The sequence below is a fragment of the Rhinopithecus bieti genome, unplaced genomic scaffold, assembly GCF_001698545.2.
Source record: "Rhinopithecus bieti isolate Rb0 unplaced genomic scaffold, ASM169854v2 scaffold_18548, whole genome shotgun sequence".
Lineage (NCBI taxonomy): Eukaryota > Metazoa > Chordata > Mammalia > Primates > Cercopithecidae > Rhinopithecus > Rhinopithecus bieti.
The window spans coordinates 941,046-955,041 of NW_016809526.1; the positions used below are offsets into that span (position 1 = coordinate 941,046).

A 13,996-nucleotide genomic window follows, 5' to 3' on the forward strand; every position below is an offset into this window, starting at 1 on the left:
TTTTTTTTTCTTGAGATGGAGTTTCACTCTTGTTGCCCAGGCTGGAGTGCAATGACGCAATCTCAGCTCACTGCAACCTCCACCTCCGGGTTCAAGTGATTCCTCTCCCTCAGCCTCCCGAGTAGCTGGGATTACAGGTATGCCCCACCAAGCCCGGCTAATTTTGTGTTTTTAGTAGAGACGGTTTCACCATGTTGGTCAGGCTGGTCTCCAACTCCTGACCTCAGTTGATCTGCCCTCCTTGGCCTCCCAAAGTGCTGGGATTACAGGCGTGAGCCACTGTGCCTGGGATATTGTCTTAGTCGTTTGCATCTTGAGGATGTTTTTCTGTATTTCTTTCAGTGTATTAAAGCTATAGACAGCATCTTGACTTTTCATTTCATTTTGCCTTGCCTTGGCTACCAGGAAGGTCAGAAATACATTTAAGGCTCAAGTGGTCACTGTTTTACTTCCTGTTCTTAGTAGAATTATCAGTCCTTTTTCACTTGCTGCTGCTGTCTCTCTTATTTTAGCTGTCTTCTATATGCTTTTATTGTAAGCTGCATCATATTTTTGTTAGAAGTAGAATAGGGTATAAATGACCAGTCAGTCAAGTCAAGAACCTTGAACAGGCTGGGCTTGGTGGCTCATGCTTATAATCCCAACACTTTGGGAGGTCGAGGGCCCAAGGTCAGGAGTTCGAGACCAGCCTGACCAACATGGTGAAACCCCGTCTCTACTAAAAATACAAAAATTAGCCGGGCGTGGTGGCGGGCACTTATAATCCCAGTTACTCGGAAGCCTGAGGCAGGAGAATTGCTTGAACCCACGAGGCAGAGGTTGCAGTGAGTCAAGATCGTACCACTGCACTCCAGCCTGGGCGACAGAGCAAGACTCCGTCTCAAAAAATAATAATAAAAATGAAAAAAAAAAAACCTGGAACAGTGCCTGGGGTGTTCAATAAGTATTTACTGAATGACTGGATGAATGGATCCAGGAAATGAACTGAATTTCATTTTTCTGTAATGCAGAGTGAATGGCCACTAGGGGGAGCGTGAGCTGCCTCTTAGCGGTGGTGGAAAGGGCGCTTCCCACACTTGCACCTGGGACCCACAGGCGTGGGTTTGGGAAAGTAAGGGTAGTAGTGCTTTGTAATGATCATTGAACCCTGTATTTCTGAAATGCATTAAGACCTAGCCACCTGAATGAGCGAGCAGTTGAATATTTCAGATTCCCCCACCAGATTCACTGAGTGGTGTCATTACCAGCCAGTACTGCAGCTATGTGGTCTTGCTTACCTGGAGTGCTGGAGACCACAGCCAGAGAGCGGAGCACAAACAGCCATATGAAAAGAAAGCACAGTGCACAAAGCACGTGTTTGCAGCCAGGTGCAAAAACTCTTCACTAAAAACACTAGAACGCCAGGTACAGTGGCTTAGGCCTGTAAACCTAGCACTTTGGGAGGCTGAGGCAGGAGGACTGCTTGAGCCCAGACCAGCCTGCGCAACATGGTGAAACCCATCTCTACAAAATTAAAAAATTAGCTGGGCATGGTAGCCTGCACCTGTAGTCCCAGCTACTCAGGAGGCTGAGGCTAGAGGATCACTTGAGCCTGGGAGGCCAAAGATGCAGTGAGCCATGATCACACCACTGCACTCCAACCTGGGTGACAAAATGAGGTCCTGTTTCAAAATAAATAAATGAAGACTCAAGAATTAGACAAACCAGATAGCTCTGGACCCAGTAGTATGATTAGTAGAGTGGAAATAAGAAGACAGCATGAAGAACTGAGGGGCAAGTTGAGAAGAATGGGCTCATGCAGTTGGTGACTTGATGGCTAATTTGCACCTTGCCACTTGGCACTTGGTCACACACTGTTTTCTATTACTTTCCTCTTTTCCAGAGACTCAGAGCCTTGGGGCACTGAGGTCTGCTAGTTCCACCTGTTTATCTGGAACCTGGATCTAAGGAGGGAAGAGGCTTTATCCCTGCTGACCTAGTCAGGTACCAGCCCAGCCAGGTAAGAGCCTGAAGTCCTTGTTGCTTTCTGATTTTCCCTACATCTAGAGAGGAGGCATTTGGAGAGCAGATCTTGTGTATGCTTTATCACAGACTAGAAGCCAAGAACATCCCTTTTCAGAGCTCTGGGTTTTCTGTTCCTCATGCAACCTCTGCAGTTGGGATGAACAATATATTTTAATTTTATTTTACAATAGGGAAACTGACAAATACTGAATTCCTTAACCGCGCAATCCTTGGCCTATAGGCCCATGAACTTGAATGGAGAAAAAATTAAATATTTATTTTTATGAATCTTTAACTCAAATTTAGCATTTCCTTAAAGTATGGATATAGGCAAGAAACCACAGTAGAATCAGCAGAACTTGTGACTTTGTCACCAACAGAAAGCATGGATATTTACATACCATGTGATACGTTGTAGATATCTCAAAACATTGTTTCTATTCATCACTACTTTGAAATTATGGGAGTCCCTAGATCACTGCTAGATCTTAATATTTCATGTATCGAGGAACACATATATTATTATATTACAATTTTAAAATATTTCAGTATAATCAATTTCCTGTGTAACACAGCATACTTTGTTTTATGCATTTAAATACATAGGCTTCACCAGACTACCAAAGATTAAGAAAAAGGTTAAGAACTTTTGCTTACCATAATCCCAGCACTTTGGGAGGCCGAGACGGGCGGATCACGAGGTCAGGAGATTGAGACCATCCTGGCTAACCCAGTGAAACCCCGTCTCTACTAAAAAATACAAAAAACTAGCCGGGCGAGGTGGCGGGCGCCTGTAGTCGCAGCTACTCGGGAGGCTGAGACAGGAGAATGGCGTAAACCCGGGAGGTGGAGCTTGCAGTGAGCTGAGATCCGGCCACTGCACTCCAGCCTGGGTGACGGAGCGAGACTCCGTCTCAAAAAAAATAAAGAACTTTTGCTTAAAGGAAATGATACCTTAGAGCTCTATTAGCCTCTCATTCACTAATTTACCATGGATCATAAATTAATATAATGTGGATTTCTTTTGAAGCCCAGCAAAGGAAGTTTAGCTTTTAAAGCATTGAAAGGATGTCTTATCACTCAGGGATTCATATAGATTTAATGACAAAAATGGTACTATAGGAAGTATATTAATTTGATCTTCTGCATTCTCTGGATAAAAGGATGTATGCAGAACCTTTCAACTGTCATTAAACAAAAACAAGAGCAAACGCGTAAGGCAGCTCGTGAAACTTATTCAAGACGGTAAATAATTGATAGGCTGAGCTTGTGGTGATGCCACTTCATACCTCCTTAACTGATTAAAAAATTTCTGAGTGTTGAAGTTAATTGTAAAAATAAGAGCCAACAGTTGGGAATGTCATTTTTCCAATGTGTCTTCAATTAGGATAATGTACCTTAAACACAGACTTTTATGTCCTCTGGCCACTGAAGTTATGGAATTCATATTAGGAAAATTCAAGTTTGGAAGTTTGAGGCTTTTAGAAATATGAGAAGGGTTATTTAAGAAATTTAAAATTTTACGTTATCACCACGAGCAGAAAATGCAAGGGTTTGTGTAGAATATTTTGTCTTTTTGGAAGTAATGCTGCAGAGATACTTAAGCCAAGAAAAACGTTGCCATTTTTTGTTTTCTTGTCTACAGGTATTGAACGAGTTGGGCTTTTAATGATTGTTCCTGCTGACCTGGAAACATCTTAAGTGGAAAGTTAGCTTCTATGAGTCACTGATACTCTTTTCATTGCTATTTGTAAATTTCCTTGGCTTGAAGATTACTTCTGCTTTGCAGAAATTATCTGCTTGCAGCTGTGGATAATTTATCTGGTGAAACCTCAGAAAAAAGATAGGCTTTTGTCTTAAATGCATGTCAGCGGCTGCAGCAAAACCCAGTGAAAACACCCCCGGGTGGCACAAGGCTCTGCGAGCTGTAACTCCGACAAACGCACAACCTCTTGAGGCTTTCTTCTTCTAAGGAGTATGACACAGTTAGAAAGGAAAAAAGAGCCACAAGCAAAACAGTCGCCAGTGAAATAGGAGAGGGAGTTCTTTAAACAAGGCTGGCTGCAGCTGGCCTCTGCCGCTTATCTGCAGAGCGCGAGCGTTTGGTCCATGGAGTGAAGCTCTTCCAACCTGGGTCAACGAAAAGGGAGAAGAAATGGCCCAAGAAGTAGATCTGAATGCTCTCAAGGAGTTAGAACGCGAGGCCATTCTCCAGGTCCTGTACCGAGACCAGGAGGTTCAAAACGCAGAGAAGGAGAGGATACGGTAAGCTGTCCTTCCCGTTGGGTCACTTCGGGGTTTTAGCTTTCTCTGCTTGGGGCCTGCCACTCCGTCGCTGATGCTGCTTGCTTACAAATCACTACCCACCTGCTGCTGGGCTTCATGCCTGAGAAGGGTCCTAACAAAGGGCTGTTGGTGGAGATGATCCTCCTTATGTAGCTCAACGTAGAGGATGCCTGGGACAAGAGGCCGCTCTTGTTATTCATTTAAAACGGTGCCTTTGGGCAGTGAGTTTGCTGTCTGCCATCTGCTTGTCTGTTTGCCCACTTGGTGGGAATCATTCAAGGGACATTTTCAGGCCTCTAGTTTACCACTTATTTAGGGAAAGACCTCGGGTTAAGGGTTTTCCTACCTCATTTTTGACGGTGCCCAAAGGTGTAAAGAAAAGCAAAGAAAGCAGTTCAGAAGCAGCAAATCTGATGGAATCCAGCACCGCCTTTTTTCTCTTTTTTCTTTGCTTGCTTTTGCTTCCTAGCTGGCTTTGAGGAAGGGGAAAGCATGAAATATGAACCTGCTTAACCTGTTTCCTGACCGCTTTGCCAACAGGGAACTTCTTCCCTGTCTGTCTCTAAGCTGCTCAGGCCGTTTGATATGGGTTAACATTTAGAAAAGCGTGCTGAACTCTATCAGAGCCGTGTTCAGCCTTAGCTGTCAAGATCCATCTTTAAACAGGTTGGCGCTTTTTATCATCGTCTATGGAGGAAGTGAGAGTTTGGTTTCTAATGGCAGAACACATTAGAAAACAAAACTTTGGACAACCAAATGCTTGAGGAGTGAGGGGAATTTTCTGGTATAGTATTCTTGCTTCATCCTCTCTGTTACTTCAGAGCTCTCTAAGTATACTTGTAAACTTTCTTCCACTAAAATCTATAATACAGGCTGGGCGCAGTGGCTCACACCTGTCATCCCAGCACTTTGGGAGGCTGAGGCAGGCAGATCACCTGAGGTCAAGAATTCGAGACCAGCCTGGCCAACATAGTGAAACCCTGTCTCTCCTAAAATGCAAAAGTAGCTGGGCATGGTGGCAGGTGCCTGTAGTCCTAGGTACTCAGGAGGCTGAGACAGGAGAATCCCTTGAACGTGGGAGGTGGAGCTTGCAGTGAGTCGAGATCGTGTCACTACACTCCAGCCTGGGCGGCAGAGCGAGATTTCCGTCTCAAAAAAAAAAAAAAANTGGGCGCAGTGGCTCACACCTGTCATCCCAGCACTTTGGGAGGCTGAGGCAGGCAGATCACCTGAGGTCAAGAATTCGAGACCAGCCTGGCCAACATAGTGAAACCCTGTCTCTCCTAAAAATGCAAAAAGTAGCTGGGCATGGTGGCAGGTGCCTGTAGTCCTAGGTACTCAGGAGGCTGAGACAGGAGAATCCCTTGAACGTGGGAGGTGGAGCTTGCAGTGAGTCGAGATCGTGTCACTACACTCCAGCCTGGGCGGCAGAGCGAGATTTCCGTCTCAAAAAAAAAAAAAAAAAAAAAAAAAAAAAGAAAGAAAGAAAAAGAAAACAAAAAACTATAATACAGTGAGAAAAGTGAAATTTTATTTGATGATGAAAGATCTTTCAGTGATTTAGAGACATCATTCTGAATATTAACAAAGTGACATAGACATAGTGGTAACAAAGTTGTGTCTCAAAGGGTACTAATTCTAGGGCAGATCCTGAAAGTTGCATTTTAAAGTGCATTTCTGATGTCATCTTGTTTCTTGGGATTGGCTCACCTCTTCTACAAGTAGGTATCACAGACATTCATAAAAGAGCATGCTGGTAAATGACGCCTTTTTGGTCCAATACAATGTCTCTTTGCACTATGGCTGTTTGTCTAGGGGAGTGAGCTGACCACTCATTAAAAAAAAACAAAAAAACAAACAAACACACACACAAAAAATGTAGCAGAAGCATAGCATCAGTTGATTTTATTGGGTAGCTTATACCAATAGCAGGGATGGATGCTGTGTATTCCTGGAGTGTTCCATGCCTTGCAGATTGGAATGGATGCCCTTTTCGGTGTCTTTTCCTCTCCTTTCACTATTCTTGCTTACTATCTTAACAGCCTTTGGGCAGGAAGGGATGGATCTAGCGGGGAGCTTCTCTGCACCAGGCATGTTATTTATACTTTGCCATTTAGTCCTCACAGCAACCCTGGGAGAAGAGGTAAGGTCGTACCTTACCTCGCCTGTTTCACGGTTGAGGAAACCCTTGAGCCCCGACTCTGAGACATTGATTGGGAGCCCAGTTCACACAGCCATGTGGGAGCCCAGGGATGTCGAATGCCAAAGCCCCTTCCCTTGCCATGGGGGGTACCGCCTGGGCTCTTGCCCTGTAGCCTGGGGTTGGGTGTACCATCCAATAGTATCTTCTTTAACTTTGTGGGCTGCAGGAAACTGAAAACGCACCTGCAGCATCTCCGGTGGAAAGGAGCGAAGAGCACGGACCAGGAGTACAAAGAGAAGTGCTGTGCGCGCTGCCAGAGGGTGCTGGGGCTCCTGCTGCACAGGGGCGCCGTGTGCCGGGGTTGCAGCCACCGCGTGTGCGCCCAGTGCCGAGTGTTCCTGAGGGGGACCCACACCTGGAAGTGCACGGTGTGCTTCGAGGACAGGTGAGCATGGCCGGTGGTTGGATCCCTCCCACTGACTCAGGTCTCGGAGGAGGCCTCTTTACAAACCGCTCCTAAAGAGAGCGCTCACTCCTCACCTTCAGCCAGTAAATGTGTACCAAGTGCCTGATAGGGAGCTACCTTTCTAACCTTAGAAGTTATCTTCATCCAAAAATAAATTTTATTATATAGCAACATTTTTTTTCGTTTACAGAAGTTTGGGCCAGGCGCGGTGGTTCATGACGGTAATCCTAGCACTTTGGGAGGCTGAGGTGGGTGGATTGCTGGAGCCCAGGAGTTTGAGTCCAGCCTGGGCAACGTAGTGAGACTCTGTCTCTACAAAAAAAAAAAAAAATTAGCCAAGTATGGTGGTGCATGCCTGTAGTTCCAGCTACTTGGGAGGCTGAGATGAGAGGATCACTTGAACCTGGGAGGTCGAGGCTGCAGTGAACTGTGATCGTACCACTGCACTCCAACCTGGGCAACAGAGTGAGAACCTGTTTAAACAACAAAAGTTTGTTAAGTCTAAGGATGGGCTAACCCAGGAGTTCAGATTCATTTGGATCTCTTCACTAAGTGCTGTCTTTTTCTTAGCACTTAATTTATCTCCTTCAGTACCAGTGGAGTAAATTATAATGTAGGGAACATTGGAGTAATCCTTTGAGGCTTTAAATACCACCTTTTTGAAGGAGGCAAGGTGACCTGTCTTTGATACTCAGGTAAAGAAATGGACATGCTTTCCATTAGTAACAGACAGAATCTACGTTTATAGTAATAAATTTGTGTTAGGGGTTTTAAGACCAGTTTTAACGTGGAATTGGTGTTTTTGCACTCCCCTTTCTGAAAACGATAAAGAACTGACTTGGCTTAGACTCCCATTGTTCAAAGCAAGAATGAACTGGCCATGAGCTCCGTGAAAACACTAGAGGGGTGAGTCCTTCTGCTGGGGGACACGGTGCACAAGGACATCACAGAACTTCAGAGAAGGGAGGAATGCTAGGCTGGTGTGAATGGAAGTCATCAGAGACCCTGAGATTTGAAAACCACTTCTAAATATTGTCACAGATTTGTGAGTGTCCCAGGGACAAAGACTGTGGGAGGCACTTATACAGTGTGGGCATCGTGGCTGGGGTTTCTCCCCACTAAATCGGGAAGGTTGTGTTTAACACACGCCCTGGTGTTCATCTACTTAAGTGTCCTGTCCCTTAGCAAGACTTACTGTATTTCAGTCATCTAGCCAGAGGGGTGAAGTGGTTCAGCCTGATTTCTTTGCTTTCGAACTGCATCCTGTCCATTTCGCTCACAGCGTGCCAACTCACACGGACGGTGGCGGAATTCGCCTTCTCCTCTCATGTTCATTTGGTTTGCTGAAGCCATTGTCCTTCAGGCTTTTCCTTGCTTGAGAGCAAAACATAATTACTGCGAGCTGCCCTGGCGGCATAGAGGGCAGTTCCAAATCATCTCTAGAAAGGTCTCAGGATCTTCTTCCTCATTTCAATCAACCATATATATTTGAAGTCTAATGATAAGCATTGCTGGACAGGGTGTTACATTTCTCAGCATTTTGCCTTCTTCTAACAATCAACTGTAAACAAAAAATCAAAACAAGAGGACAAGGTCTGAGGCAATCTCCCAGGAAGCTGACAGTGTTGAAATCTCTGCCCTAGTGAGCACTGTGTCCCAGGCACTGTAACTTTACCCACTAAGTACATGAAATATGACTTCTAAAACCCCAGCTTCCTTATTTTGAAAACAGGGTGGTTTTCAAAATACCTCAGGTCATTGCATTACTATGAGTGCATTAACAGGAGAAGTCGGGAGGGGAGAGAGCCGAGCATTCTGTGGTCACATGCATTTTCTTTCCCTTCGCCTTGCTCCCTGTCCCCACAGCCCTCTGTCCTCTCTCCAACTTTACCCAATCTGGGCTGTCCTCCTCCTTGTAGGACCAAAACAAAGATGAGACTGTATAAAACTTTAGAATCTTGACATTCATAACTGTCGCACATATGGGAACCTAGAAAAGGTTTTTGACCCCGATCAGTGTCTCCCCTGCTTCTTCCTTCGCTTCAGGCTCATTCCTCAAGAAAAAGTAGATCCATGGCAGGAGCAGGATGAGGCAAATCGTTTTTTAAAATCAAGAAAGGGGAAGTGCTAGGGTACCAAAGACCAAAACCAACCAACAACTCAGAGGTTGCTGCAGAACAAGAGGCCTGTGGCAGGTGCTGGCCCTGACCTTGTGTAGAGAGGTTCCAGGGGACATTTCAGATAAAGTTTCTGTCTTCAGGGAAAGATTTCTCTTGGAGAACTACTGAGTGCCAAGCTGCCAAGGTCTAAGCTGCTGGGGGCTTAGAGAGGGAAAGATGAGGCAGGCTGATGGCTCAAGACGACTTCCAGAACATTCATGTTACTAATTTCCATTAGTAACAGACTGAATCTAGGTTTGTGGTAATAAATTTGTGTTAGGGGGTTTTAAGACCAGTTTTAACATGGAATTGGTGTTTTTGCACTCCGCATTTTGAAAACAATAAAGAACCGACTTGGCTTAGACTCCCGTTGTTCAAAGCAAGAATAAACTGGCCCTGAGCTCTGTGAAAACACTAGAGGGGTGAGTCCTTCTGCTGGGGGAGACGGTGCACAAGGACATCACAAAACTTCGGAGAAGGGAGGAATGCTAGGCTGGTGTGAATGGAAGTCATCAGAGACCCTGAGATTTGAAAACCCCTTCTAAATATTGTCACAGATGGAATATTCTTTTAATGTTTTATTAAAAGATTAAAACAATTGTATGGGGTAGCTACTACTTTCATCCTCATTTTACAGTTGAGAAAGTGGAGGATTAGAGACACAAGATGGTTTGTCCATGGTCATATCAATAAGAACAGAGTGAAGATGGCAACCCAGGTCCTCCGGGACCCCAGGCCTCCCTCTGAATCTCCAGTCCTGTCCTGCCTGCTGAGAGCCTTGTCCTGGGAGGGCAGAGTCTTTTTTTTTTTTTTTTTTTTTTTGAGACGGAGTTTCGCTCTTGTCACCCAGGCTGGAGTGCAATGGCGCGATCTCGGCTCACTGCAACCTCTGCCTCCGAGTTCAAGCGATTCTTCTGCCTCAGCCTCCCGAGTAGCTGGGATTGCAGGCGCCTGCCACTCCACCCGGCTAATTTTTATATGTTTAATAGAGATGGGGTTTCACCATGTTAGGCAGGCTGGTCTCGAACTCCTGACCTCAGGTGATCCACCTGCCTCGGCCTCCCAAAGGGCTGGGATTATAGGTGTGAGCCACTGCGCCTGGTTGGCAGAGTCTTAAAAGCCACTCAAAAGAGCTTGCCTCCGAAGCAGTAGAAACTGGAGTCTGGAGTTCGCTTGCTCTTTGCCAAGCGAACACCATGCTGAAAGTTTGCGTGTTCTGCAGGGCAATCAGGAGGGCGGAAGGTACCTGAGAGTTGTTGCAGTGAATGAGAGGCACCGAGGGAGGAGGCTGGTGGCAATGGTGATGGAGAATGGGAGAGACAGGAAAAGGGGAGGATGGACCTCTGTTACAGGGGATAAAAGAGAAAGGTGAAAAGTGATTCTGAGGACTGGCCAGACAGGTTGCTTGGCGTGCTGAACTGGATCACCGGGCATCAGAGAACTAAAGAAGGAACAGAAAGACCCCAGTAATGAAAGGCACATTGGAAAGGACCTGGAAGAACAAAGGAAAGTTGCTTTCAGTAGTGAAGGGGCGGCATGTTGTCCTCAGCAGGGGCCAATCAGAAGAAGGTGACTTGGTAGGAGAAACAAAGAAGTTAAAAGCAGAAACATCCTTGTTTTCCACTGATGTTTCTTCCCGTGGAATGTGTTGACAATTTCTGCAGTGAAAGGGCAGATGGTAACAATTAAGTTGAAATATCAAGGAAGAGACTATGCTTGGATATGTTTGTTTTAGCTTCGTTTAAAAAATAAGATTAAGCTTGATGGTTTATGTTTGCATTATTTTTTTTCTGTTAAAACTAATATACGATGCGGTAACAAATTCCATGTGTAAAAGAAACCTGTTCTTCTCCCCTAAGATTGCTGAGGAATTACTCTTGTTCAGACTTGTTTCCTTCAAATTGTGATCTTCTTTTCATGCTTTGTAATTGCTGTGACCACAACAATTTGATGATTCTTCAGTTTCAGATATCTGTGGACACACTGCCTGTTTCGTTAGCAACATTTTGCGGCCAGTCAGGTGCTTTACAACCGAATTGGTTTGTGCAGAGAATTCTGTAAGTTGCAAATATTTTAACGATAATAAAGGTGCAACAGAGCTTATATACCATCATTGGAACAGAAGGTTTCAAGTTGCAGCAGGTCATACTGTTGATTTCAGGGTACTTTTCTGGATTGCTCAAATTTGTCTCTTGTACCACAGCTGATGCCAGCAAAGAGCAGCTTAAGTGTGTTCGGTTGAAAAATTGATCCAGACCTTGGCATTTGATTATTATGTTCTTACTTCTCAGGTTGGGTCTTGAGTTATTGCTGCGGAGCAGTAGTGGTTAAAATAAGACCTTGAAATTTATTAAAAGGGAAGTGAGCTGAATGGGGTCATCCATGAGGTGGTGTGCATGCCTGTGGTCCCAGTTATTCATGGGATGCCCAAATGGGAGGATCACATAAGCCCAGGAGTTTGAGGCCAGCCTGGCCAACATAGCGAGACCTCGTCTCCAAAACAACTTAAAAAGGTTTTGTTGTTGTTATTGTCATTCGGCGTTTCAGATCAGGACTTAGATGTAAAGATATTGTTACAAGATGATGCATTGTATTTTCTGCATTGCATGAAATAATTTTTATTGAAAATCAAGTGACATTTCAAAGGAAGTTCTATTCTAATTATGTTTCTGCCTAAAGTAAACTTCCCAGAGTTTAGAAAATGTAATCTTTTAAATTTCAGACTGGTACTCCCAGTATTTTTATAATCCCATGTTTTGATAAAATATTGAATCATCATTTTCTATTCACAAAGGCAAATAACTAGTGTATGAGAATGGGATAATTCACTCACACTCTTGAAAATATATCTGTTCTTCAAGTGAGTAAAAGGTCTAACTCTATAAAAGACTGAAAAGAAATTGAATGCCAAGTGTGGTACAGGAGAGTTGGCATGGAAAGATTTTAGCTGGGTGCCAAGGTTAAGATGACATTTGTCTACTGACTGTTTCTTGTTTCGAAACCTTATTTCTTTTTTTCCCTCTAAATCCTACTTTTAACATTGCTGGCCAGGTACGGAAGCTCATGCATGTTATCCCAGCACTTTGGGAGGCCGAGGCGGGTGGATCACTTGCAGTTGGGAGTTTGGGACCAGCCTGGCCAACATGGTGAAACCCCATCTCCACTAAAAGTACAAAAATTAGGCCGGGCGCAGTAGCGAGCACCTGCAATCCCAGCTACTTGGGAGGCTGAGACACAAGAATCGCTTGAACCCGGGAGGCAGAGGTTGCAGTGAGCCAAGATCATGCCCCTGCACTCCAGCCTGGGTGACAGATTCAATTTCCAAAAAAAAAAAAAGTAGAAATTTATGGAGTACTTTTTTTTTTTTTCTTTTACGACCGAGTCTTGCTCTATTGCCCAGGCTGGGACTGCAGGCGCCCGCCACCATGCTGGGCTAATTTTTTGTACTTTTAGTAGAGATGGGGTTTCACCATATTAGCCAGGATGGTCCCAATCTCCTGACCTCATGATCCACCCACCTCGGCCTCCCAAAGTGCTGAAATTACAGATGTGAGCCACCGTGCCCAGCCAGGAATGGCTTTGAAGGCATAAGTTGCCTTCCTTTTCTCTTTGTATTAATAATCTTCTCCCTCAGGCTGGATGTGGTGGCTCACGCCTGTTATCCCAGCACTTTGGTAGGCCGAGGTGGGTGGATCACTTGAGGTCAGGAATTCAAATCCAACTTGACCAACATGGTGAAACCCTGTCTCTACTGAAAATACAAAAATGAGTTGGACATGGTGGCACATGCCTGTAATCCCAGCTACTAGGGAGGCTGAGGCAGGAGAATCGCTGGAACCTGGGAGGTGGAGGTTACAGTGAGCCGAGATCCTACCACTGCACTCCAGCCTGGGCAACGGAGTGAAACTATGTCTCAAAATAATAATAATAATAGTAATGATAATCTCCCTCAACATTTAATGTATTTTTCTTTCTCTTTCACGTTCTGCCAAGTGTCTCTGCCAAGTCAGCCTTACAGATTCAACTTTCCAGCCTGCCAGTTCTGCTCTTTTCTGCTGATAAAACAGAGTTCATTCTGCTTTGGCTTGGTTAGTTTATGAAATATTCCCTTATTATAGTCCCGCTGTCTCTTCATCCTGGCGCTTCCTTTTATCTTGCTGTTTCTTTTCCTCAGGGGTGGGTCTTAGATGTTTTTGGAGGCTAATTGCTTTCTGGAAGTTCCCTCTGGTTCCACGGTGATACACGGTCGCAGAGGCTGCTGGCCTCGTCTTCTGGATTCCATGTACACTGCCTGTGGCATTTTATCCGAAGTTCTTGGTTGTCTCTTTAGAAAGCCAGGTTGAGGGGTTGCCCACAGAGAGCATGCGCTCCTGCTTTCGGCCTTCTCGTCACCCCTCTGTCATGGTGGATCCCGCTTCTTAGGTCTGCAGGGAGAGGACAGGTTGGTGCACAGCATCTAACCATTTTTATCGTCAAGGCCTTAAACAAGTATAGCTCTCTCCAGCTGCAATATAATTTTTCTTACTTTCATTGACTGGTTATCTGATGTAACAGACCAGGAGTCACAAAATTGACACCAACAGACGACAGATGATAGGGCACAGGCCTTGTTTGTTTTGACCTGTACAGTGTTTAATATTGATCATTTTAGTGCTTTAAAATGGGCATGTATCCTGTGGTAAAACACAATGCCCACCCCTCCCTGTTGTCTCCCCTCCCAGCTCCCTTCCCTCATTTAGAGTTTCTGCTTGGTCCCTCAGTGTGTGGCCCTGCCCAACACAGTTAAACGGTGTGATACCCACTCAATTTCAGTGCACACTGCTACAGGGCTACACCTGTTTTGGATCCCACCTTGTCCCTTTAATTCTAAGGATACCCCCCTGCAGAGGGGAGGATATTCATTCATTCACTGGGGCTGCCATGTGCCTGGCCGGAGCT

General features: G+C 45.0%; 1 protein-coding gene across 1 annotated transcript in view; it reads left to right on the plus strand.

Annotated features, from left to right (window-relative positions):
- Positions 1–13,996, plus strand: part of SYTL3 (synaptotagmin like 3) — a 115,900-nt gene that overhangs the window by 9,661 nt on the left and 92,243 nt on the right. Inside the window, 3 exon segments of the mRNA XM_017889629.1 lie at positions 1,883–1,999; positions 3,650–4,269; positions 6,660–6,878. Of these exon segments, the coding sequence (XP_017745118.1) occupies positions 4,160–4,269; positions 6,660–6,878 (329 nt within the window). The 5' untranslated portion in view covers positions 1,883–1,999; positions 3,650–4,159.